Source organism: Perissodus microlepis, chromosome 15 (genome assembly GCF_051167445.1).
Source record: "Perissodus microlepis isolate ML-2025 ecotype Zambia chromosome 15, ASM5116744v1, whole genome shotgun sequence".
NCBI lineage: Eukaryota > Metazoa > Chordata > Actinopteri > Cichliformes > Cichlidae > Perissodus > Perissodus microlepis.
Genome location: NC_140475.1, coordinates 17840285 through 17867448, shown reverse-complemented (window position 1 = coordinate 17867448; position 27164 = coordinate 17840285). Strand labels below are relative to the sequence as shown.

Here is a 27164-nt window from a genome sequence, read left to right as displayed (position 1 = left end):
TCGTGTTCTTCATTTTAATTACATTAGTTTTTAAGACATTTCATTTAAATTAGACACTGCAGGGGGACAGATAAATGATGGGAGGCAACAGGAATGACAACGGTCATCATTCAGGTCTTGAGCACCTCGTCTGACCGACAACAGTACACATCATATATTCTTATTTTTTTGTGTGTACTCATTTCCAAAAGCCAACACTGACATAAACGCTCTGACGATGAAGTCCAACTTCTACATAGAAAACAGACCAAACCTGCTTTGAAAAATCCAGAATACATGAAACCTTCACCTTTAAATCTGCAGTGGTCACGACTAGAAACACAAACAGGCAATCATACGGCGCTTTGTACACAACAGACACACACAAACACACAGACACACACACACACACAACAGTCTGGGCAGTTTAGCACTGCAGCCAGCTGTTTTCAGAGATGATCTGACATGCAAAAGAGGAAAGGGCTCTGCCGGAGGAGGAACTGGAGGAACTGATTTATACAGAGTTTCTGAGGTTCATATGGTCATTTAGTTTCCTGCCAGAAGATCATTTCCATGTAGTCTGTCAGCTTTCAGCAGAGGTGGTGGTGGTGTGTTTGTGTCCCAGCTGTGGGCCTCACTGAGAAGTCTGTAAGGCGGCCACTGGCCAAAAGAGGAAGTTGATGTTGAGAGATCAAATAAATAATAATAATAATAATGGCAATAAAAAAAAGCTCTCTTCATTAAAGCTTTACTGTGCCGCTGCGGGTGTGGCAGCGTGACATGCTGCCAAGGACACATTAGAAGAGGAGGAAGTCATGGATTTTGGAGTCTGACACCTGAAAAAACAAAAAAGTTGTATATTATATGTATAATATGTACAATCACAGATTATTGAGATTATGCAGCTGAGAAAATGACAGATAAACCATCAGATTAGGGCAAGAGGGTGTGGCTAATCCTGAATAATCCCATTTACTGTAGAGATGCTCTGATGCTAAACCATTTACAGTTCACAGGTCACATGCACAGGCTGAACAGTGGAAGCGGGTTTCAAACACAAAAATGACAAAGTATTCTCAGCTCTATTTCCAGATGTAGAAACATCTGAGCAGCAGCAGCGTGCAGTAAGTGTATGCCAATAAAGAAAGACAACATCTGTTTTATTTATATGAGAAGAGGCTGCGTTAATTTGACCTCACCAAGACTGGGACTTTCGAATGCCTTTCTCCTTGGTGGGCGAGCTGTCCACCGAGGGACTTTGGTTCGGTTCTCCATCCTTCGAGCGATCGACTGAGGCGGTGTTTGGAGGAGTCATGTCCAGCTCCAGAAACATGATGTTCTCAGCCTGAACACATTAAGAAAACATTACCTACAGTTAGTAACACATTATATGGATCAAAGTATTGAAAAAAAGTGTTTTCAGCCCCTTAACAACAGGTGTATAAAATCAAGAAACTAGCCGTTCAATCTGCCTTTATAAACATTTGTTATTGCAAAGAGACTTTGACCATGGTACTTTAATAGGATGCCCCCACTGCAACAAGTCAGTACTTAACTGCAGAGAAAGCTGCTCTGGCATTAACATCAGCACAAAAACTACTTGCTGGGAGGTTCATTTAATGGCTAAGTAGCTCTCGGTCACTTTTACTGAATGCTGTGTTACTCTAGTAAAAGCTGAGTCCATCAATTTCATAGCAAATGCTTTAATAAAGTATGGTGCATTTTTATAGTTAAGGGTTTTTTATGAGCAAAGCAACAAAAAAAAGTAATGTCATGATCCTGAGATTTACATCATATTTTTGCCACTTGGTTTCTAGTTCCTTCAATTTCCAGTGCCTTAAGATTCCAGTATGTTTTTTATTGTTCATGTTTAGTGTTGGTTTTTATATTTCAATGAGTCTTAAGTCTGACTTTGACTTTGACAGATGGTAAAAAAATACCATTACTAGTAAATGGTCAAAACCATAAGAGTAAATCATGCCTGAAATCTTTCAAACTGAAAAACTGATATTTAGTCTTTCAGGATCCAAAAGGACAAATTAAACTGAATATAAACTGACTGACCTACAATGGAAATAAAAAATTTACATAATTAATTAAATAACATTCAGAATAAAGATTTATGAAAAAAAACAAAAAAAAAAACATACTTCTTTACATTAAAATTGAATGATTTATATTTGTGGGCTTGTTTTATGTCCTCAAAAGGACGTCAAGTCATCACACACACAGACACTTACCCTGTATCTGGAATGACCTCCCATTGCTATGGCAACCCTGGCATACTGGCTGATGGGTCGTTTGTATCCGACTGCAGATGCTGGCCTTTTCTTCATCTGCGAGGATTTACTGAACGGAAGAAAAGTCGGGATCAATGAGATACACAAAAACCCAATCTGGAATCAATTCTCAAAACGCCAAAAACAAAACCATCTAAAAGAAGAAAAAAAGGAGGATGCCACTCAAACAGCAGCGGAAGAAGACGAGAAGAAGAGATAAGCATATGACGCACGGCGCCCAGAGATCAAAACTAAAGCCTGACTAAATTTAAGAGTTTATTCTTTTACATCGAAAACAGACGCTGACCTTTCAGCAGGAACAAGTGACTGGAACTTCCACTGGTCTTCCTCAGGGTCAAAGACCAGCCTGTTCATTATCTTATTCTTCTCCTCGGGCGGGATGAAGTTCTCTATGATCAGATACCTGCGTGTTCACAACACAGAGTGATGCAAGAAGTAATGGTTTATATCATATACAAGTCTGGAGTCATATGGTTGTAATAGCAAATGCACTATGAGTAAGATTTTAGGGGTTTATTTGTATACTTTTCACATTTTAAACAGAAAAAATTATTTTCTTTGAATTTGTAAAGTCTTTTTTACTCATAAACACTAAACCTACTGATAAATGAACTCTTGATTAGAAGCTTTTTTTTATAGGTTTAGCTGTTTCTTCAAATCAACATAACTTAGCTATTTAACTGGCTGCACAAAAACAAGTTTAAAAGAAAAGATTAACAAATATTTTATGGTCTTATTACAATACTATTACAAAGCACTTTCACTGCTTAGAGAAATTTTAAAAAAGGAAAAGAAGAAAGAGCATCTGGCTATCACAGCTGCTAGCAGGGCTCTTTTTGGAAAGCATAATGAGACATGTAGACTTCTGACAATGAAGAAAGGTTTACGCAGCAGGGGAGCAAACAAAAAGAAGAAAAAAACTGTTAACAAAACTGTAAAAGTACTGAGTTTGGCAAAAAAAAAAAACCCCTACCTCTGCAAGAACAGATTTCAAGTAAAAGCATTTTTTAACTGCTTACCTTGCAGCCGTACTTTTGCATAGAATAAAAGACAACCGGTAAAAGCCTAACACAATTTTTTCTTTAGTGTAAATACTCAGTCTGCAAAGGAAGTAACTATTTAAATGAGGGATGTCACATTTGACATCAATGGCCACATACAGCCCATTTTGATGGTGAGACGAGTGAAACTGCCATTTCTATCACTCTAAAGATGTTTAATTATACATTTAATCCCTGAGATATTTTTAACATAAGATAAAGAGGTGCAATTTCTACATGATACATGTATACAATTACTGTCCTGTAGTTAGTTAGGTTTTTTTTTTGATGATGGATGAAAATTTTCTTTTTGTTTTTTAACCAAAATTTTCATATTGGAGAGTAAAAAACAGGAACTTTTCTGTCATTTAATTGTTTATCTATTACTTAACTATTTTGGTGTATTATGAGTGACTGTGAAGTCTTTATTAGCAGGAAAAGATGTAAAATTTAAAAGCCCAAAAATGCATGCCCTCTATCATATTTTCTAAAGCCGTCCTGCGGACCAGAATGGGGTCTTTGCCAGGCCAATGCTGGCCCCCTGGCCTTATGTTTGATCTTTAAATGGGGCGTATTGCTTTGAAGAATCCCGTACTGTATGTGGCGATTTTTGAGCACTCTTTGTGATTTGTGGTTGACTCACTTGAACTTGAGCTCTCTGGTGAGCTCGTTCTGAGTTTGCTCGAGCTCCTGTCTGCTCCTCACGTGCTCGTCGTTCACGTCCTTGATCTCTACTTTGATTGCCTGGAGCTTGGCGTACAGCTGGAAGAAACGACAAAGACAAGCAAGCGAGAGGAGCAATCAGGCCTGAGGTTCCCAGTGAAGATGGACTGGTCTACAACTTGCTGCAGCTCGGTTGCCCATAGCAACAGCACTGGAGGCGCTGGTGTCTGGTGAACAGGCCAGCCAATGGGAGCTCTCCTCCTCTAATTCCTCCTCCTGGTTCCTCCTGAGATTTCACACTGTTCATTCTTTGACTTCACCCGAGGCTTCAAACATAAAGGCGAATCCTGACTTCAGCTGTGAATCATGACACTGCAGGCTCTGCAGCTTGGACACGGAGAGCAACCCCCCCCCCCCAAAAAAAAAAAAAAGTCAAATCAATGAGAAGCATCTGGGGCAAATCTCCATTTTAGGACAGATTTTCACAGATGCTAGCTTAAAATTTTAAATCCCTTTTAAAACCGCCAGAAATTGGATTTGACAGTTAAATTTAGACTTCCAAGCTGAGGCCTTAATGTTACATTACAGAAAGGAACTCTCACTCTCTTCTTATGCTAAGAAAAAATGTGGCTAAAAGTGCTTTTATCACTGAATTCTGGTTCCTGTTGGTTTTGCAGTGTTTCTGTCTTTCCCAGTCTCCATCCTGATTTTTAGTGTTAGCTGTAATATCCCCGGAAGTTTGTTTTTCCTGCTGTTCCTCGAGCCTTTTTGCTTCAGTGCTAACTTGGTTTCACCTTTTATCATTTAGTTTTGTTGACTTATCAGCTTTGGAGTAAAGCTTGCTCTTTGCTTTATGTCATGCACTTGTATGCAGTTGCTTCCACCTCTCTGCTAAACCATGATAATATGTCCTTTTGTCCCTGAAAATCTCTTTAAGCTTGAAATTAATTTAATTTCAGTGAATTGCTTCAGTTAACACAACAAACTGTGACACATGTTCCTAAGGAAAAATGTGTATTCCCCATCCAGTGAATGCTCAGGTCGCTAGCATATTGCTACTGTTTGAACAGCAGTGACAGCACTGTCCAGCTACTCTCCAAGCTGCAGTTAAATTAAGAACATGGAGAACGTTCACCTTCAAAATAAAAGCTGTGCCTCAACGCTACAGCCAGCATTTTTAAAAAGGCAAACTTTTTTACTTTTTCAAGTTTTACTACTGCTGGGTGAGTATCAGCGAGTATTTGTAGACAAACATGAAAAACTACAGGTAACCGTGGCAATCTTTTTTTCTTTTTTTTTACATTAGCTACAATCATTCCTCCAACTTAACAGTTAACATGATCAACTTCTCAGTTGATCATTAAATAATGACTTTGGAAGGAAAAAAAATTATCATTGGCTATTTTGAGAAATAGAGTTCTGCAGTAGTGTTTTTTTTTTCTTTTCCAGCAAACAAGGTGTCAGTGATATTTTTGTAGTCACTGAACTTTACAGACTGCCCACTGAGTTTTGAATGCACAGCGTGAAAAACACCCCCTCTTTTCTTCAGACTGACGGCATCATGCAGTGTGAGAGGAGTAGATGGACCCACGTTTGGGAATCAGGGCAGCAAAGATCAGCAAAGGATCATTAGTTACATTGTCGCCCGCCCTCGCACAACGGGCCGCACGGTGTTAGTCCTGCTGGTCGCGTCCGTGCAGCGAGATAGGGACGCGGAAAGAGAGGGGAAGGATGTAATAGGTTCGGTGTTTGCACTGGTGAGGGAGAGGTTTAGTGAGTTACTGGGGGATTTGGAGCAAACTGACCATTAAGTGAAGGAAGACTGAGGTTAGTGCAGAAAGCGTGAATACGTAAAACGGCAGATAAGGAGGGAGGGAGGGAGGGAAAGGGACGGCAGGACAAACCTTGAGGTACTGAGATTTAAGTGTGTGTCCGAACGAAGCGAGTGTCCAAGTCAAGGGGTCATTTGTGATCCAGGTCAAAGGTCAAAGGGAAAGAAGGGGGTAAAGAGGGACATTCTCACATTAGGAACAAAAAGGGAAGGTCTGTAAGTGTGTGCACGTTAAAACACACCTATACTGCTATGTCTATTACCTCTTTTGCAAAAGTGTGTGCGAGAGTAGAAATGAGGATATCTACTGTATTTCTACTTGTGTGCATCAGATTTTTTTCTGCATCATCGGGATATTTTACCTTCTTGAGTTTCTTTGTCTTGGCTTCAACCTCCTGCTGCAGAGAAGTGAAAGTCTCTCTCAGTTCCAGCGTCTCTTCATCCTGAATCAACACTTGCTGCTGGATCTCGCGCTCCTTACGCGTCTGAAAGCAGAATGCAAATATCACCCTGTTCTTTTGTGGATTCCCCTCAGCTCTGGAGTGTTTTTATCAATCCAGGCTGCAGAAAACACTAATTACTGTAAATGTTAAACAAACTGCTGCAGAAAATATTTCTCCTAAGGTTTTAAATGTATGCCTGAAGTATGAACTGTGCAGCTGTACTGAGTAAATTAGTGTACTACTGCAAAAAAACCGCTTTACCTGCTCTGCTATCTCCTGCCTTTTTATCTCCAGCATCTTCTGCTGCTCATTGGTGTGATCTATGATGTTCTTTCCACCGACCAGCAGCTTGCTCTCCATCGCCTGAAAAAACAAACAACATTTTGATTAATATTTCTGAAGCTACTTTATTATATGCTTTATATTCTCCGTCAAATGCCACACATCCTGCAGGGTTCTGTATTTAATGTCACATCAAAAAGTAACTAAACAGCTAAAGTTTAAACAAGCACACTGTTAAAAATGAAAGTGGAAAAACAGTTTTTGCTATTAAACATCATTAGGAAAACATCCTCAAATGAATTTCTGGACACACAGTTCATAAAAGCCAAAGGAAAATAGTGTGTATTTATTACTATAAATACAGCAGGGTGGCGGTTAGCACTGTTGCCTCATAGCAAGAAGGTCCTGAGTTCAACACCACCATTTGAAGCCTTTCAGTGTGGAGTTTGCATGTTCTCCGTCTGTTCTCTCCAGGTACTCCAGCTTTCTCCCACAGTTTCCATAGGTTAATCTAAATCATAGGTGTGAATTTGAAGGTAAATGATTCACTGTCTCTATGTGTTGGCTTGGTGACAACTAGTAAAATTTCCAGGGTGTACTTTTCCTCCCTCCCTATGGTGGCTGAAAGTTGCTCAAACCCCCTGCGACACTGATAAAGATAAGCGGAAGAGGATGGATAAATAATGTGTTCAAAAGGAGTAAGAAGCTTACATTTAAGCAGCATTTAATGTGCCTCTAGATCACTGTTTATACTCAGTAACAGCTAATGCCAACTACCAATTATGTTAATTGCCTGCTGTAAATTGATACTAACTGGATCACAGTACATTTGTGTTTTCCTTATTATTTCTTTTGTGATGCTCTTTTAACATTTGCCCAAACAATACAACACAACACAATAGTGTATATTAGGAGGTATAAAACCCCTGTTATTAATATAAATCAAAGGCTTAATATAGAAATTTCAGCTGACGTCAACCCTCGCTGACAAAAATTGAACGCTAATGGAAAAGAAGAACTAGAGAGTTTTACTTCTTTGCTTTTGAACCTCTGCGAGGTCAAAATAAGTTCATCTGGACATTAAACAATTGGGTCTTTGTGCGTGTTCGTCAGTGCAGACTTTGTGCTGAAGAGGCAGACGGACGCTGGCAGCTTAGCATCGACATGACGACACGCGACAACAAGCTGAGCCCTGCTGAAACTCTGCAGAATCACAAACCGTGTCAAAGTAAAGCAGTGCAAAGTTACAGTGTAAAATATGTTGTCACCTTCTTGTTGTTGATTTTCTAAAGGTAATGATAAGCGATAACCACTTTAATGTATTCATTGAGATTAACATGTCCTTTTCAGGGGTTACCTGGCCAAGAAAGCACACGCTGTGTAAGATATGGTTTTTGACAATAAAGCTGACTTTGACTTTGACTATCCTCTAGTGCCACTGATGGTTACATGTCCTCCTACAATTGCACACGTATTGAGCTTCTCCCAGTCAGACTAGCGCTTCTTGTGAAGTCTTGCTTCCAACCCAAACAACCACAGTGACTCGTTTGCAGACCTGTGAAAGCCTTTGAGACAAGAAATAAGGTGAACATGCCAAATCTGTCTTCATTTTAGTTCAATATTGTGCAAATGCCAGAATGCAATGCAAAGCATGAATACGTCAGATCTAGTTTTTCAACCACAGATGGATGGACTTGATATTTTGTGCACATACTCATACCCCCCATTAGGATTCATTGTAATAGCTCTGTTGATCTCTTAAGCTTTGATCTTAACCAACAATAATTAATAATGCCTGCACACTGCTTTGTTGTAACGTTTGTACAGGGACAGTGTCATGGCCCTGGTATTCTGTAGTTTTTGTTGTTGTTCCTAGTTGATCCAGGAGTCGGTGCTCCCCGGTCTCTGGTGTTATTTTTACTACAGTGTATTCTTCATGTCGCAGCTTCAGTTATGTCTTTTAGTTACTTCTTATTTTACTTTGAAGGTTTTTTTCTCTTGTGTCTTCTTTTGGTTTTACTTCCTGCTCCTTTCCTTGCCCTCCTTACTTTTATTGATTTAATTTCTACTTTTTCTTATATGAGAATATGTAAGTTACAAGTATCATGTATGTCTTTACTTGACTGTTCCAAACTCAATATCATGTCGAGCCTCTGATTACAGCTTTTCTAGTTACTGCAGAGATTAAAGGTCTGGAGTCACAGTGATGCAATTTTCAAGTTATGAAAATTGCACATGTTCTTGTCATTATCTGCCTCCCTGCTCTAAAGGACGATTTAAGTAACAAGGAAATACAGGAAGAGAGGAAAACGGAAATAAGCTCCCACAGACGGACAATGCATTGGTCACATTCCAGATTACAAAAAGACAGTGTGTGCATGTGTCAACTCTGTGCAGCCTATATGGTTTTCGCTCTCCAATGGGCTGTATGGGTGAGCACGAAAACACACTCTCACACCCAAGCAGAGGACAGTGGAGTCCTTCAGAGGGGATGCGTCTGCAGCAGGTTTCCACAGAAAGCCTCTTTGTTTTGAGCTGTCTTTGTGTTTGCTGCGTGAATGTGTCCTGAGCGACCGGTTCGCTGTGCTTTGTGTTCTGTCATATTCTTTCAGCTTCATTAAAGGGCTGATTCATGTCAGGGATTTTCCCTCTCATGCATTCTATGTCTGCCCTCCCTGACAGGCTAGCTGGATCCCTTACACACACACTCTTTACGATGTGAAATGTCGGTGACTTAAACACCCACTTAACATTTTGGATTTAACTCAAAGTTTGAGTCTGTCTCATTCATCACGCACTAATCTTGTAAAGCAAACTCACGTTTTAGCTTGATTCAAAATTGCAAAAACATTTAAATCTAAATCCAGAACCGTCAAAGTGCTTCCCACGGGTGCTTGCACATTTCATTCATCCGCAATTCACACTGATATATTACATACTTGCCCAGGCAGCATTTCTCTCCATTAGCAACCCTTCTCCTCTCCCAATAATTACACACTAAGCCTTCTTAACTTTAACAAATACAGCTGGTGGCAACAAATTTTAGAGCCACCTTACTAACAATTAAAAAAATACTGGTACCAGTGTTCAGTCTCCTAGCAGATGCACATGTGGTATGGATTTGAAAACTCTGCGTCACTTCATTCTCGAGTTATTGCATTCACAAAGTCAAGACAAAAATAGCAATTACTGCGCTCTGTACAGACACGTGACAAGCACTGATGAAAGTGTTTAATGTGTTCCTCTTTATGCCTGGGCAGAGACTAATCACACGCTGGCCCTCATTCATAAATATTTTTCAGTATAATCTGCATTTAAAATGGTTCATTGTAATCATCCCTTTAATTTGTTTCTAACAATTTTTAAAATCTCCCAGAAAACTTGAAACTCAGTTTACTGCAGTAACTGACAAAAGAAAAGGATTAAATTAATGAGACTGGATGGTGAGGGCTGCAGGTCTTGAGAGGGTTCAGAAGTTACCGTCAGATAATTAAGTAACAAAAGCTACCTGTTTTCTGCTTATTAGCCCAATACAAGTGAGTTTTTCACACCGGAAGGCGCGCTTTACAATTGGGCGCTGGGGGGGAGGGGTTTGTGGCGAATTGTTGTCTGCTGATTATAAAAAGCTCCACTGTGAGCCTCAGTGGGTTCATAAAACTGTGTCAAACCCCAATTACACCCAACAACAATGTTGCTGTATACTGCGCATAAATGCTGGTTAGTCTAAATACAAATACAAAGCAGGCAAACAAGAGTGTAGCTTCTGCACTGATTTCCAGCCTTAAATCAAAATAACATTTAAAGCGTAGAAAAAAATGAGTGTCGCACTGGGACGAGAACAATATTTCCATCAGCTGTTATGATGAAAATGAAGAAAACAGTGCAGCGGCATCATTTATGTGAACTTAAGAAAGCATTTCTACCAATAAGACCTACAGTGCTGTGAAAAAGTATTTGGTCTCTTCCTGATTTTTTAGTTCTTTTGCATTTTTGTCACATTTAAGTTTCAGATCATCAAACTAACTTTAATACTAGACAGAAATGAATCTAAAATGCAGTTTTTAAATGATTAATGATGAATTCAATGTGGTTAACCACATGTTTTAGTTCAGTTTTACGAGCCACACTCAGGACTGATTACTGCCAGACCTGCTGAATCAAGAAGTCACTTCAATAGAACCTGTCTGACAAAGTAAAGTCAGACAGACATCATGCCACAATCCAGAGAAACTCAAGAACAGATGACAAACAAAGTCACTGACATCTATCAGTCTGGAAAGGGCTACAAAGCCATTTCTAAGGCTTTAGAACTCCAGTAAAAACTGGTGAGAGCTATTATCCACAAATGGAGAAAACAGTGGTGAAGGTTCCCAGGAGTGACCGGCCTAAGAAAATTACCTCAAGAAGCCATTAAAGACTCAACCAGAGGGTCGCAAAAGAACCATCTAAATAACTCCAGGCCACACTTTCCTCAGTTAAGGTCAGAGTTCATGAAACAAAAAGAATGTTTAAGAGTGGCCTAGTCAAGGTCTGAACTTGAATTAGTTTGAGATGGTTTGGCTCGCTCATAACGCTCCAGTGTGGCTAAATTGAAACAATTCTGCAAAGAAGAATGACCTCAAATTACTCAAAACCGATGTGAACGAGTCCTCGCCCGTTATCGCAAATGACAAACACAGGGGGAGTTTAGTGCTAGTGGCATTAAATGGACTGTGGTGTAGTTGTTTTAAGGACTTGTGTTAGCATTTTACTTATTCTGATTAGATTTAGCCTGAGGAAAAATTCCTTTGGGTCTTCGCAGAGGGACCAAAGGTGATGCTGTCTTCACTTTTGTCACAAACAGGTGACCCGTAGAGACTTGAAAGCAAAAGTCTTCTCTTGAAGACAAAGCAAAACAATCCCGTCATTATCTTCTGACCAAACCTTTCAATCTTTGCATACATGTTCAATAAATAAATTCAATAAATTTAAACGCTAAGAAAGAAAAGTCATGGTTATGGTTAAAAGGACTTTTAAATCTTCGAGTTAACTTTTCTGATTAAAGCTGCTGCAACAAAAGCTGATACAAAGAAGGCAGGAAAACAAGAAGAGGTCGTGGGGAGGACGATGACTCAGGGTGGAAGCCAAATGACCTTCACTCAGATGACTGTCGACTCACTGGAGTCATGATTCTGTTTCCAGACATCCAGGCAGATCAAGGTTTCAGTCTCACACACAAAGCCTTTCCATCACTTTAAAGGACATCATTTTGACTTACACTCCTTTTATGATTTATCCAAACCATAATCAATAACAATATGTGCCAAACCTTAGTCACAACCTAACCTTATACTAATCTTGAGTCAAATCTTGGTCCTAAAATTAAATGATGATATAAAAAGATTCCGATTTATGTCCCTGCAACACGAGTAGTACAAGTAAAAACACACAGCTCAGTTAAGGTTAATGTAAGCATGCTATGTTGGCTAACAAGATACGACTATAAATGACTTTTATCATAAATAGCTAGTGCTAAACAAGGCTTAAGCAAAATATACTGGAGAAACTGAACAGCAGCTCGATACAGTAGACTCTCTTTCAGTACAATTTAATGCTAAACAAGAGAAAACATCACTCACGTCTCACTTTAAGCCTTAACAGAATTTATACCACAGCAACACTCGGGGAAACAGCAGATGTGACTGTGTGCAATAAACTTGTAATTTCATTGTCTTTGATATGGTTGCTTCCAAAATGAGTTTTAGTTCTGTGACCACTTGCACTCAGAAATCATCTTCAAGGAAACTTCCCAATGCTCCCAGTTTATAATTGGGTTTATTTGGTTACGTGCAATCTGTTTGGGAGAATACAAACATACATTACATAGAAATTCATCTTAAATTCTTACATTCACTTTGCAGCCAGAAGCTTATAGATAGTGTGATAGTTGCTGCAGGAATGGCAGTCTAACTGCAAAATAACATAGGCACTGGGTGACCTTGCTTTTCTATATGAATATAACCAGAATGCCAGCTGTCGAGTCCCCTTTTGCAAAGAGACAAGCTGCACTCATCGGTGCAGACAGACTCAAATTTATTGCATTGTGTTGGCTGCCTGTGTTTATAAACTGGGCAGCAATAATTAGCAAAGCTTTGCCAATCAGCCTGGAAGTGAATGCAGTTAATCCAAGTTGGACTGCAATTGTTTGGAGACAGGTTGCTTTCAATCGCAGTAACAAGCTATCACAGTGCTGATAGCTGGTTGTTTATCTCACAGCAAAATTACCAGAAACTGCAAAGTTTAAAGAAACTTTGTGGGAAGCAGCGGAGTCTGCAGGAGGATGCCGAAGAAGAAAACTGAAGCATTTAGAAATGTATTTGAGAGCGCATATGAGTGCCAGCCTGCATACTTATTTATGGATATATGATCTGCCCATAAGTGTCTGCTCAGATTCTTCTGGCTGTGACTGATCCACTTGCTGATGGGAAAGTGAAGAGAATGGGAAGTGTTGCACATTGAGCTGGCTCATCAGCATCAGCCAGCCAATCACAGCGAGGCCAGGGCCCGCTGGGAGCCTGGGCTATAAATATAATGTGACGACAACAGGTCTGTGCAGCAGAAAGACAGAAATCCTAGTGGGCAGACACACACGCAGAAGAAAAGAGAAGTAAAAAGAAGAAGACAATTGAATTGCCTTACAATCAGCAGAACATCTGTCTATTTTGCTGGAATACAAACACAAGTAGAAACAAATACAAATTTATTTTGTGATTTGACCTGTTTTTCTGTTTAGGCCATACATTTTCACAATAAAAGATACAGATATTCATATTTGACAATAATTTTCCTCAAAGGTTCCTATTTGTTGATACATATTAATGTAGATGATAAAAAAAACACTGTACACTGTCAATCCAAGCTTTTAAATCTATACTTTATCAGGAGAAAAGAGGGTGATGATAAAAATATTTGAGCTGTAAAATTGTGCAGCATGTACCTGCCACCTTATATCAAGAGGAGTACAACAAATTTACTGTGGCATTTCTTTCATGCTCAAACCTGCAGCAGATTTTTGCAGGAAGATTTAAGCAAGACTTCAACATTTTGAGAAAAATGCAGCTGCTTGAAGAAAAGACAGCACATCAGTCCTGAAAGCGATGTGCTTTGGCCCGAGTTCTTGAGAGCTGGATTACAAATTGGTCTGTCTGTAAAGGGCTTTGGGTCTATTTGTGTGTTTTCAAATGTGCTGTATAAATAAAACTCACTTGACTTATTCCTGCCTAGGGTCAAGATCTCTCTTAAGCTCTAGTTCAGCTTTCTGTAGTTTCTTCTTTAGTAAATCTACTAAAATTATCTAAATAATAAGTTCATTTGCGAGTTTTAGTTACTTTCTGTTACTCTTAACTACGCTAACTGATATCTGGAAAGCAAATATAAAACTTCAAAATGCCTAAAAAGTCTTTAAAGATTTGAGTGTGTGTAGTGATACTTGTACCACTGGGACTAAAGCTTACAAAAAAAGTAGGTGCAACCGTAAAGCAGGTAGCTCCGCAGGCTTGATTTGGGAGTTTTTACCTCCGATGCACCTCCTGACAAAACTCAGTTTTTGAGAAACAAACCAGCAACCTTCCACCTGCCAACCAAGTGTGTTAACCACAAAACTATGCACTGACACTAGCATAAGCTAACTGCTGTCTTTAAAATAAAGCAAATGCATGTAGAGGTACGTTTTGGACTAATTTTGACCCAACATGTCTTTATGTGGCTTAATTCAAAGTGCTTAAATTCATTATTTAATATCTATGGAATTCATACAACATCATATTAGCAAAATATTACATTACTTGTACCTCTTAAAATCCAATTTTCACTTTCTGTGCCGTGTGAGATAACATATATTTAATATTTGATGTGTATGTGCAGACATTTCTCTGTCTCGGTGAATGTTTTCTCTAGCGACACACATGCCGCCTTCGTGTAGCCAAACAGACACACATGAAAACACACATGGACACACACAGTTGGTTCATCAATATTTCAGTGATGCTGCCTTCCATGCTGAAAGATGTAGAGCAGAGATGAGCTTGTGCAGTTATCAGCCTCCCACACACACACACACACACACACACACACACACACACACACACACACACACACACACACACACACACACACACACACACACACACACACACACACACACACAGGCCTCTGTAAGTCTATTCAGGCCTTTCCTCTAATTTAACAGGAAGGCAGCTATGCAAACAGGATACGCCATTATTCTATCCATAAAGCTGCATGTGTGGTATCTGTGTGTGTGTGTGTGTGTGTGTGTGTGTGTGTGTGTGTGTGTGTGTGTGTGTGTGTGTGTGTGTGTGGGAGGCTGATAACTGCACAAGCTCATCTCTGCTCTACATCTTTAGAGCAAATTTTAAATTTTTGATCCTTAAACGGATACTGTGGAAAGCTGATATGCACATACAGTGTGTGCATGCACATGTATGTGTGTATCTATAGTTCCCATGACGCCACTGGTATTGTTGGTGACCACGCGCTCTGATTGGCTGAACTTCAGCTGGCAGGATGGAGGACAAAACTTAATGCACATCAATTTCCTGTGATAACAAAGAACAGAGTAGAAAACTGCAGTGGGATAAATTAGTTCACGCTTATGCGAACTGAGTTACAAACTATAAGCACGAGGTACGAGTTTCAGTTATTATCCTACTCCGGGCTAGGTTGTCCTCCACTGTTTCTCGCAATGCCTGACGATGCAAAGTCTATTTTAAGTTTCCTACAAAAGGGATCAAAAGCTCAAGAGTGCCAACAGAGAAAGAGCCCAGTGTTTCCCAACATAGACTTTATCTGGGCATCTTGCCATGGACAAGTTTTTATTCTTAGATTCCACTTGGTGGATTCACACTCTTGAGATCAGACTGTGCTAATAAAATTTTCTGTTAACACAAGCGAAAACTGCAGTTTGCTCTAAATTTGCAGTTACTGGTGGTGATTTCTTTAATTTCACACATTTACAATGGAGATGTGTGAAATTGTCCAATTTGCAGCGCTGCTTTTCAGAGAAAGCAGCATGCATAAAATTACCAGCTGTACTAGCAGATGAGACAGTCTGCAATAATCACTGCTGTATTAACTTGCTCTGAGGTCTAATCCATCAAAGGGGGAGGTCTGAAACTTACCTTACTGTATGTGTGTTGAGGAAATAAACTATATTTGTTTATAGGGGGAAAAGGAAATAGTTTTTGATGAATGTTAGTTTGAAGGTTACTTTGAACATCACATGTTGTGAAAGGATGGGTTCATGGGTTAGGATTTTAGTAGGTTTTTTCAGGGAAGACGAGGCTATAGAAAGAACCTAAAGAGAAGGAAAGATTTAACTGAGGCTCAAAGTTCACAAGACTTGCAAAACCTTAAATTTCCAATTTGAAGCAAGAAGAAAAAAATATAAACATGAGAGAATCGTGACTCGAGAAGAGCTGCTTAAATGCCCGGTGGGGTGAAACAACAGACAGTATAAAAGGCGGCTGTAGCTTCCTGGTCTGAAAAGTGACCTTCAAGATGGTGATGATGGAAGAATCATCTTCAGCCTCAACAGAACAAACAAATGGTGGCATCAAGGTCTATCTTTAATGCTATCTACAGGTGAGACTGCTTCTTCTGAAGATGAAACAACCTGAACTTTTTTTTAAAACATCAATTTAAAGCTGGTTCAGGTAAATTTAATATATTTCAAAAACTAACAGAAACATGAAACCAGAAGGGCAGAAAAAATTACGAGAGCACCGATGAAAGAGGCGGTAGGTAGAGGAGAGACTCTGCAGTTTTGACCCAGAAAACTGGATCTAAGAATAGTCCACATGAGGGTCGGTCACAGCAGCCTCCTGAAGAGAAGCTGCTGCATGATGCCATGAAGCTCTCGACAGCAGCTCACTGTTTCATAACAGCATGAATCCAAAGCTGCACTCTGCTTAGGCAGGTAAAAAATATCAGAGTAATGTGAACCTAACTGGAGGTAAAGGGAGAGAAAACAGCCACTTTATTAGACACATTATGACAGACAAATGTTAGAGGGAAAGGTGATGTATGATAAGAGGACTCAATGAGCGCCTAAGGTCCTGTCCTAGAGACCAGTCTGCAACCAGACTGCATCCTGAACACTTTTATTCCTCATTTTTAATAACATTACACACTGATGATAATATCCTATTAATGCCAAGCGAGATAACATTAAACTCGAGGCATAAATGATACGTTTAGTCATTTGCTATATTTGATATATAATCAAAATTCATGCAATCAAATATGCACATCTGGCTAATTGTTGTGACAAAGCAGCTTAGACACTTCAAGTGCCACAGAAAGCGATGACTTCCTGTTAAAATACTAAAGATGCAGCTGTGACGCACAGGTGCCCGTTCACACTTCAGAGGCTGTTGTACCAAATAAAACAAGCCCATAAAATGTGGGTGAATACTGTTATAAAAACCTTTTTAAGTTAATTTATTTTAAAGAATTTAAACAGTTTTGGAGTTGCCCAACTGGCTAAAAAACTAATTGGGTAACCAGGTCTCTTGGTTAAAGAATAAAGACTAAAAGCGAGGTAAATTAGTGAATGATAATCACATATATATCCAAAAAACACTAATGTAGCAGACACAGCTTCACCTTCACACCCAGCTCTTTACCAGGACAGCGTTAGCCCTGTGATAGAGTGGTGAATGAAAACAACATGTCTAACTAGATCTGTAGGTTTGTGACTCTGGTCTGGACTTCAGTATTCAGGATTTTTGTGTAATATTCAAGAGCAAAGCTGCATTTGACTGGTTCTTGAATGAAGCTGAATGCTTTTAATTGGAAATCACTCTAGGAAACCTTCACAGGGGACCTTTACGCTTGCTTTTCTACCAGGACATGCAGATGACTTCTCAGAAAAGTCTCTATATAAAAGATACGCTTACATGCACCTATTAGGGTAGCTTTATCCTCCCGCACAATGTGTGGCCTGAACACAAATCGTAAATGGACTTGTACTTATACTGTGCTTTTCTACGCTGTTTGAGGACTCAAAACACTTTCTTACTAACAGCCTAATTCACCCAAGTTAAAAATTCACACAGTCACATTACATTGCAGGGCAGCTGGGGGTTCTTGCCCCAATACTACAATCAACCATCTGAGCCTCAACCCAAACCCCAAAAAACCCTTTAGCGTTCGCTGAGAGTGAAGCAAAGAAGACAAGAAGTTTCTTACTTCCAGCATAAAGAGAAAGGTCGGCTATCATAGGCGAGTTTAGACTCTTTTTGGGAGTGCTCAAGCGCCTTTTTTCCCCTTTTCTTTCTATTTATGCCCGTTGTTCTTCTAACTAATTGTTGTTTAGTCTCACTGTGCACACCCAGACACACAGCAGAGTCGCTCACCGATGGTGGAAAAACGTTCAGCAGAGAAGATAACCTAGCATCACCACAAATGCAGAGTCAAGTTAACCTCTAATTTAAAATGAAACCAACAGACTCCTGTTTTCTCGTTTGGGATGATGAACTATTACTTCTGCCTACATGCATTTCAAAGAGTGAAGAAGTGCGAGCATTAATGGGTAAATTGCCTGGACTGTCAAGCCATTTGATGATCACTCTGATCATCGTTTGTAGTGGAGATCCAAGTCCATCAAAACAACCCTAGCAGACTGGTTATAAAGCATGAAGATGAGTGCTAACTGGCTGATGCTAGCCAGTTCCACAGTAAATCATACCTTTTCTTACTCTTCTTTTTGACTCTAATGATGATCATAATTTACCAAAATAACATCATGTCTTAAATAAGCGATTTGGACCTTAAACTGCTCCTGAGAATGTTTACTGAGGTCATAAATCAAGGGAGCAGTAGGGTCATATTTTCAAAGATTTCTATTCCGCTACAAGTTTTTCAGCAAACAGAGGAGTCGCCTCCTGCTGGCCAGTAGAAAGAATGGAAGTTTGATGTCCTACCACATTTGGACAAAAGCTACATTTATCTTTATTATAAGCTTATATACAGCTTGCCCATAATTAAACCATGACTGAATAATGAAGTGAAAATAAAATAGATTTATAGACCATTTCTTCCTGATTTCTTGTGGTTTTGACAGATCATAAAGTTGAATTTTTTTCACGTGCCTTTGGCGAGTCTGTCAGTTCAGTCCCACCTCAGCTTTTCTCCCAGCAGAAGAGGAAAATGGTGAAAACAAGAGCATGACGTGGACACACATCCTCATATCATGACCTGCAGACCTAACAGGATGTCACACATTAAATATGACCACGTAAATTAAACCTGGCAGCACCTCCAGCAAGGCACAAAACAGCTCTACAACAGTTGCACCGACGTCACAGCACAATCCACAGATGGAGCGCTGTACCTTGGAGGCCAGTTAGCTAACAGCACCCTGCAGAAGCACCAGCTGACCCAACACAAGGCTGGTTTCTGACCTACTTCTTTTTGTTGTGTGTGTTTTAACTGGGCGGACGAGAGTGTGCGAGGGAGACAGAGACACAAGCAGAGAGGAACTCTATTGCATTACCATCTCATTTTATCTATAATTGGCTATTCCAGAGCACATTTCCACTGCTCCATCTCTAGTCTGTTGCCTTTACTCTCTGTCTCTCTGCCTAGTAACCTGTCTCTCATTGAACTGGAGAGCAGAAGGGAAAAAAAGAACACTTCAGGCAACCTTCTGTGATTGGCAGGTTAATGTCAGCCTCAGCCAATAAAAAGGAAGCTGGGCCAGGGTACTTAGGTGGGTAAGGAGCAAGGTGATCATATAAACAAATGCATGATAAATTCTAGTTTTTACAAAATTAGAGAAACAGAAACATTTTCTATTTATATTTTTTATGATTTTATTTTATTTGTTTTTATTATTTTAATGAGACTAAATTAGATAAAGAGGTCAACATCATCTACATTTTATCTATGATAGGGAACATTAGAGTTGTGCTCTTGTGCAAATAATACAAAGACTGCTCTATCTGATGTAGCTACTGGAAACAATAACCATAAACACAACAAACACCACCATATTTATTCTCTATAATAACATCCACTCAGCTGCTTTACAGCTGAAAGAGCTGGTTATTGTCAGTGCCGAATAATCTGGGGAACAGTTTCACTAATTAAATCCTTGAAAAAGATGTCAAACTAAAACCCAGATATATTTAATGTAGTGTAATAAATTAAAGCGTAAGGAGGGATTATGTAATGTTTTAAAAATTACTGATGAATCATTATCTATTTTTGTTAGTTAAATGAGTGTTTATCCTTTATATGTTTTAAAGGGATATCTTTCCTTAAGTGTGGAGGAACCCCCGGGGAGACCGAGGACAAACTGGGGAGATTACATCTCTCGGCTCGGCTGACCTGGGAACGCCTCAGCCTCAGCCTCAGCTGGAGAAAATGGATGCACGGATCTTTCCTTGAATCATGACAGATTTTTGTGTTATTGTGGATATTTTCACATTGGCACATTGTGCAATCTGCCCGTGTTTATAGAGACTGTTCAGACCTGATGTCGCAAAAGTCATGCCTTTGGATGAAAATTAACAGGAGTAGCAATAAAAAGCCCATCTGTGGTGTATATTAATGAACTTTAAATTATTGTTTTGTAAGCATTTTTGTTTTGTGACCATGCATGAGACATCTGCAAGGGCTGAACTACATCATAAATTAATGTAACCTCATGAGCTCTCAAGATCAGCGCAGAGAAAAGATTAGACTAACTAGTGGTGTAAAGTCACATAATTTAATTTACTTTTAAATTGAGTCATGAACTGATGGCGTAAAACTTGTCAACAGTGTTCATGTTTCTGCTCATGGTATTAACAAAACCGTGTGACTGAGTGGAGCAGTGTCGTTTATATGTTTTTTTGTTTTTTACTATTTTTGGACAACAATGGAGCTCTTTTTTCAGGTTTTATCTACCGCCACAGTTATCTGTTAGATTTTACCATTCGTTGGAGCAAACAAATTAACCTTCATCTTGTTTGCTGTGGGGTATATCAGGTTTCCTTCTTTCTGATGCATCAAAGGCAGGAAATACTTCTTACCCTTAATCATCTTCCTCCCCGAGGGGAGTTTCTCATTCTCATCACTCGGCAACCACCCAGTCACCATCAAGCATACAGAAAGAGCCAATGACAATCTAAACTGTGTACAAAGACAGAAAATTTCATACAATTTAGCACTAAACAGATTTCATCTCATGGCTGTTTGGAGAACAACAAGGAGAAATATGAGAAGCCTCATGCGGAGATTCAAATGAAAGTGCTGTGATCAGCAGACAAATATACATTTGGCTATGTCTCGTGGGACTTCCTACACCTCAGACCGTCAATCACAAACTGCCAAACAGTAGAAACGAGGCAAAAATGAACATGTTTACTCTGCTCGTAAAAGTGGAGTATAAGCACTCTGGCTGTTTCAAGGATTTTTCGTTTTGAGCTTGTGCAGCTGAGTCCATGAAATAAAACTCTGGAAATACATTCTGCTTCAAATTTGCATAAGCGCTGAGATGTTTTCCACATGAAAAAACATTAAAAGATTTCATTAGCAACTCAACAAGGTGAAATCTTGGGCTGTATGGATAGGATAATTTATATTAGAACGCATTTACACCGTTTCCTTTTTGCTAGCTGTCTTTTGGGCTTGATGTGCAATAATTTGAGTCACTAAACTGCACATCTTGACTGTTTTTGTGCTGTTGGTGCTTTTCATTGCATTGCAATGGATTTACAATAATATGGCTAATTAAGCTAGCCCCACCCTCTTATCCAAGAATGGTTTCACTCCAAAAACTCAGATGGAAATGGCCATAATGTACAGTGATCCTGAGCAACAATAACAGATAATAACGGGACGGAACAGCTGTGGAAGTGACAGAAGCCAAAACATGTGAAGGAATGCACTGAGATGCCTAAAAGAAGCAGACGATCTGTGTTGTGAGGGCAGGGGTGCCTCCAGAATGTTTTCATAGGGGTGGCTATATAGAGGGCACTAAAATGTTGGGGTGTGCTAACAACATTCTGTCTGTGCGTGTGAGCGCACTTGCATATCTTCTGTATATAGTCTATGGTTTACTGGACAATAACACAAACCCTTTGGTTCAAAAAAATCTTTCACTCAATAAGATTTTCTTTAATTTAAGAGCCACCACTGCACGACGATGTTCGGCAGCAACTATTCAAAATTATTGTTTGCTTGTATTCCAATATATTAGCAACTTTTTATGTTTTTTATGTGATTTTGAGTCATGTTTGCAACAATATGGCTATTGGGTTGTCATATATTGACTTTAGCTGTTTTGCCTACATGGAAGAAATCCACATATAGGCAAAATGGATCAATTTGTCCATGCACATCAGTTTTGTTTGGATTCTTGGGGATAATTATAACCTTTGTAAATCTGTAAAAACCCTTTCTTTCTCTGTTATTACACTTCTCCAATTGCTGCTACCGCTCTTACTGCTCTCTTTCCGCCTACACTGAATATTTTTTAACCCACTGCTGAATGCATCAAGTTAACACCCCTGCTGTGAGAGCTTTTAGAGGATCGCTTGTAGGCTGAGAGAAAGTGGAAACATCAAAAATTCAAACCACACCATTAATATTACTCCTAGAATACACAGAATCTCACAAACTGATAACAGTCGAGAAAGGTTTTTCCTTCAAATGCAAACCTACATCATACTGCCCTTCTATTGCTCGCCTAGAAGAAACACTGAAAATGTCTTTGTCCTCCTCTCGTCTCCTCACTCCATGCCCTCGGGCTGATCAGTAAGCTGATCTGGCAGTGTCTCGTGTTGGATGGTCGAGAGACTGCAGCTAAAGTATTATAGAGCGAGTCATTCAGTCATTCTGCATGAGTGACTTATTGACTGGATATGCCCATGAATCAGAGCAGCTAATTAATGCGGCTCTGACTCAGTCTTTGATTGCAGGCTGTGTGATGGCGTGTGTGTGATTATAGCAAAGAGAGAGCTGACATTTTAAGCTTCAGTGGCTCCAGTGCCTGTCAGGACATATGAGAGACATCAGACCAAACTGTGGATACAGGGTGCTATGTGGGAAAACACATCTATGCACAGCTATTAATAGTCTTAAATGAAGATTTAAAGAGATCTGACTGGTTTAGTAAGTGTAATCTGAGAAGGAAAAGACTATAGTAACAGCAGCTATAGCTATAGGAGTCTAATCAGCAATATCAAAGCAAATAATTGTAGAAATGTTTGTATTTCAAGTGAAACCATCATACTGGCACATTCAAAATACAGACTGCAGAGTATGAGTACACTAATCTGTGTCTTTGAAGGTCACATTGAGGCGTTAACAAGCTGACTGTGTACTCAGACTACAAAACAGCTTTTACAATGCAGCATACAGAGCAGCATGAGAGTCCTAGCAGCTCAGTCTCATCACAAAAATTGAAATAATCACAAAAAAGCAACCCATTTGTATCTGTGCACTGACAGACAATCTGACAGACATTAATTAACCACCAATCCAACTCAGGGTCATGAAAGGGCTGCCGGCCTATTCGAGCTGTCATTGACAGGAAGGGAGCGGGGTACAGACAACCAGTCACACTCACAACCACCAGTTAACTAAACATGCGTCTTTTGACTGTGGGAGGAAGCAGGAGTACCTGTTTCTGTGTGCAGCACATGTGTTGACACATTAGAGGGTATGCATCACCGTTGCAACCGAAAAAAAAAAATAGCTTTGAAAGAGGGTAACAACTGTATTTAAACCCAAACCATGATTGACTGCACTGGTTCTATACATTGTTCTAAGCAATCAGATTAGCAGTAAACGTTTAAAACAAACCTGAGGATAATAAACACAAACTATGGAAGAGTACAGCAATACAGGAAGCTGATAGTGCAGCAATTAAACAGACTGGGCTTAATCAGTTCCTTTAGTTAAAAAAAAACAATACAATGACAAATTCATTTGATATTCATGTTTTTATATATTACTCAGTTAATCTAATTTAACTCTAATAGAACGCTCAAACCAGTAGTAGTAGTAGTGACGACATTTGTAGAAGAAGAGATGGCCTTCCTGATGCAACCCCAAAGGGAACTGGATCCTTTGCTTGTTAGGCAAAGGTGTAAAATGCTACACTACAGAATCAGAACCAGAATCAGAATATTTTATTGATCCCTAGGGGAAATTTTGTACTACACTAAATTATGTACTAAATGTACTATGTACTGAAGTATATACTATACTACAGGGCCACTAATAAGAACACTTAGTAAAGGTTAGCAAAGGGGTGTAAAACTCCAGGCCTCGAGAGCCGGCGTTTTAGATCTCACCCTGGGTCAACACACCTGAATCAAATGATTAGTTCATTACCAGACCTTGGAGAACTTCAAGACATGTTGAGGAGGTCATTTAGCCATTTAAATCAGCTGTGTTGGATCAAGGACACATCTAAAACCTGCAGGACACCGGCCCTCAAGGCCTGGAGTTCGACACCTGTGGGTTAGCACATTTACTCCGGTTCTAACTCTGAAGCACAGCTGCAAATGGATGTTTGTTTGGTTAAAACTTTCGGATGAAATTTTAGTGTATGTTAAGGTCAGAGTTTGGCCTTCAGTTATGATATTTGGGATTAGAGTAAGGGTCAAAGGAGACGTGGGCAAAATACGACCCTCAGTCCGAATCAGCCCGCAGACCATCTCAATCCAACAACCACAGAGAAAAATCAATCAAATCCAACACTGTGTCAATGAATCTCAAGAAGTGTGTCTCCAGCGAGTCTTTGGATATTCAGGCCTGTAAAACAATCTGTCATGTCCATCAAATTTACCGATTACCATACTTCAGCACCATGTGTGTCATGTTTGACTTTAGATGTCCTTTTTCTGAGAGAGTATGGCCCTCTGGAATAAAACGTCAAACCTAAAATAAGCGGATTCTTTTCTTCTACTTTAAAACAAACATTAAGATGACATTCAATAAGAGGGGTTAACATTTATTCAAATAAATCGTAAAACTGTTAAATCATCGATCAATGCATTTTCTTAACCGCTTATCCACTTAAGAGTCACGGGGACACTGGAGCCTAGCCCAGCTGTTATTGAGGCATACACCCTGGGCAAGTCGCCAGTCCACTCTCAGAAATCATCACTGTACAATATCAAAGAGCTTCTGCTAACATTATCAGGGAGAAAAGATCAATTACATGTATATTTGAACAAAATAGATCTTAAAGTCCAAAATAAATGAATAGGAAGTGTTTTATTAAATGTCTTTTTTTGTGATTTGTAATTCTTTAACCACTAACTTTTCCAATAAATTTGTTGTATTTCTAGTACTTTTTATTTAATTTAATGCAGAGAATTTCTGCACCAATACAATGTGTAGCACCATCTAACATCATCTGTGGACTTTTGGCATCTCTCCACACTTTTCACCATTTGTTTCTAGTTTTTGTTTTCACTGTTTTATCTCCTGCTCTGTTCCTTTATGGCCTCAGAATGTACTATTCAATTTGTCTTTTGTGTGTGTTTGTCTGGAATGAATAAAAGAAGAAAGCAAGCAAATAAAGAACAAAGAAAGACAGGAAGAATTTAACAAAAAGAAGCAAACCACCTGGCTGGACTCACCTTGTACTTGGCGGTCAGCTGTTCTGTGGCTTCCTGCTCCTTCCTCAGATCCACCATCATCCTCTCTTTCTCTCCCAGCAGTTTCTGCTTCTCGTCAGGAATCAAGTCCTGGTCTCCTCTAATGGCCTCCTTCTCCCTCTCTAGCCGCTGCTCCTCCAGCTTCACGTAGTCCTCTCCCTCCTTCTCGACCTCCTCGTCCTCTTCGTCCTCAATCTCTTTCTCCTGGTCTCCGTCCCAGCTCTCGTCCTCCACCTGCTCACTCTTCTGTTTGCTCCTCCACTTCCTGTGGTTGAGCTGGGCCCTGAGGCGAGCAATCTCTCTCTGGAACTCCCGCAACAGAGCATCCTTGGGGTCCTCGTTGACTCTGGGCTGGTTCTGGATGTTCTTGGCCCGGTTGGCATACCGAAGGGTTGTGAGAGTCTCGTCATAGTGCTGAGGGGCCGGGCCAAGTGTGGCAACCATAACAGTCTTAGCATTCCCGCCCAAAGAGTCCTGTAACAGCCGGGTAAGCTTGGAGTCCCGGTACGGCACATGTCCGCTGCGCCCATCTGCCAAAGCGGAGATAACATTTCCCAGTGCTGACAGGGAAAGGTTGATCTTGGCGGCCTCTTTCAGGCGCTCGCCCTGGACACCGGTCTTGGCCTGCCGCTCGCTGCCAGCCAGGTCCACCAAGTTAAGGCGTCCAACCCGTATATGTTTCCTTCCATCTGGCCCAGGCTGACTGCACTCCACAGTGATCAAAAACAAAGCGTGGGACCTGGACGAATGTTCATTCATGTCTGTTGCCCCAACCGCCCTCGCCTGATTGCCCACATTCATCACCTCCTCGATCTCCTTGATGCTCTTGCAGACACAGGATGTGAGATCTTGAACATACACACCAGTATCTGGATTTTCTCTGAGCTCCAGGGCTCTAGCATTGCCATGATTGGGGTCAAGAAGATCCCGAACCTCCTCTCGGTAGATCTCGAGGTAGGACGCCCGCACTAGGTATTGCTTGTCAGATTGGGAGCGGGAGATGTGTGTGAAGATATGGTCAAAGGCATTGGGAATCACACCTCGTCTCTCTGGGTCCAGCCACGCTCCCTGCATGGTGTATGTCTTCCCAGTTCCTGTCTGCCCATAGGCAAATATGGTGCCATTAAACCCTCCCAGCACTGAATCTATCAGCGGCCGCACGCTCTCGTCATACAGCTCTCGCTGTTTGGAGTTTGCATCATACACTGCATCAAATGTGAATGTTTTCTGGGGCTCGCTTGGTGGTGCACGAGGGTTTCTGAGGATTACCTGTCCCAGCCTTAGGTCCATCTGCACTATTCCCCCTGCAGGCCCATTGGACTCCTCTTTCCGGTTCAAAGGGCGGCATCGAACTACCACCTTCACTGACTCACTGCTCTTGTTCTTTGACATGACTGGCTTCTGTTACTCGTTGCAAACAACAAAAAAGGAAAATGTGTATTATCTAAGTCCACAAAGCCCTCTGAAGTCCTTAATGAGCATATATCCCGTCTGTTAACTGCATGTGTTTCTTTAAATCATTCATTTAAAAAAATCATTATGGCTTCTTGGTCATATCACAATGGAAAACAGCCACAGTGCCAAATAGCATAGACACAGATATTTACCAATACAGATGATGAATTGCCACTGTGTGTAACAGCCAGTTTCCTTGGCTTATTGTGCGTGAATGAGCCTGTAAGCAGACGGACGATCAGCACCTCTCACGCTTTGGATCGACGCTCCATTGCAGTCCGATGAAAAAAGAAAAGATCCAACAACGCCGGTAATGACACAAATCAGTTCAGACATCACACGCATATCGTCCTCGGCGTGCAGCTCCGCCGCAGACCGCTGTCCGCATCCTCCCGTACTCCGCGCAGAGATGCTCCGAGGTGGATTTGCAGCTCTCGGTCCGTCCGGAGAGACAGAGCTTCCCTCTTGTACACCCCCCTCACCCTCCCTCAACCCCACATACACAGTCATTC

At 40.3% G+C, this 27164-nt stretch overlaps 1 protein-coding gene across 1 annotated transcript; it reads right to left on the bottom strand.

Annotated features, from left to right (window-relative positions):
• kif3ca (kinesin family member 3Ca) lies at positions 1–27146 on the bottom strand. Its single transcript, XM_084953030.1, has 9 exons — positions 25180–27146; positions 6518–6619; positions 6176–6298; positions 3963–4081; positions 2566–2682; positions 2220–2328; positions 1179–1324; positions 732–815; positions 1–639 (listed from the first exon to the last, which is right to left on the bottom strand). The coding sequence occupies exons 1-9, from the start codon at positions 26587–26589 to the stop codon at positions 570–572; spliced, it is 2280 nt and encodes a 759-aa protein (XP_084809156.1). The 5' UTR covers positions 26590–27146; the 3' UTR covers positions 1–569.
• Positions 27147–27164: the final 18 nt, after the last annotated feature.

What these genes read in the sequence shown, in the direction of transcription:
- kif3ca (XM_084953030.1), bottom strand. Translation starts at nt 26,589, where the DNA reads ATGTCAAAGAACAAGAGCAGTGAGTCAGTGAAGGTGGTAGTTCGATGC. An exon ending in GAGGTCATTCCAGATACAGG is followed by an intron (nt 1,325 to 2,219) that starts GTAAGTGTCTGT and finishes TAATGTGTTCAG; the next exon opens with GCTGAGAACATCATGTTTCT. An exon ending in ATTCGAAAGTCCCAGTCTTG is followed by an intron (nt 816 to 1,178) that starts GTGAGGTCAAAT and finishes TTGTTTTTTCAG; the next exon opens with GTGTCAGACTCCAAAATCCA.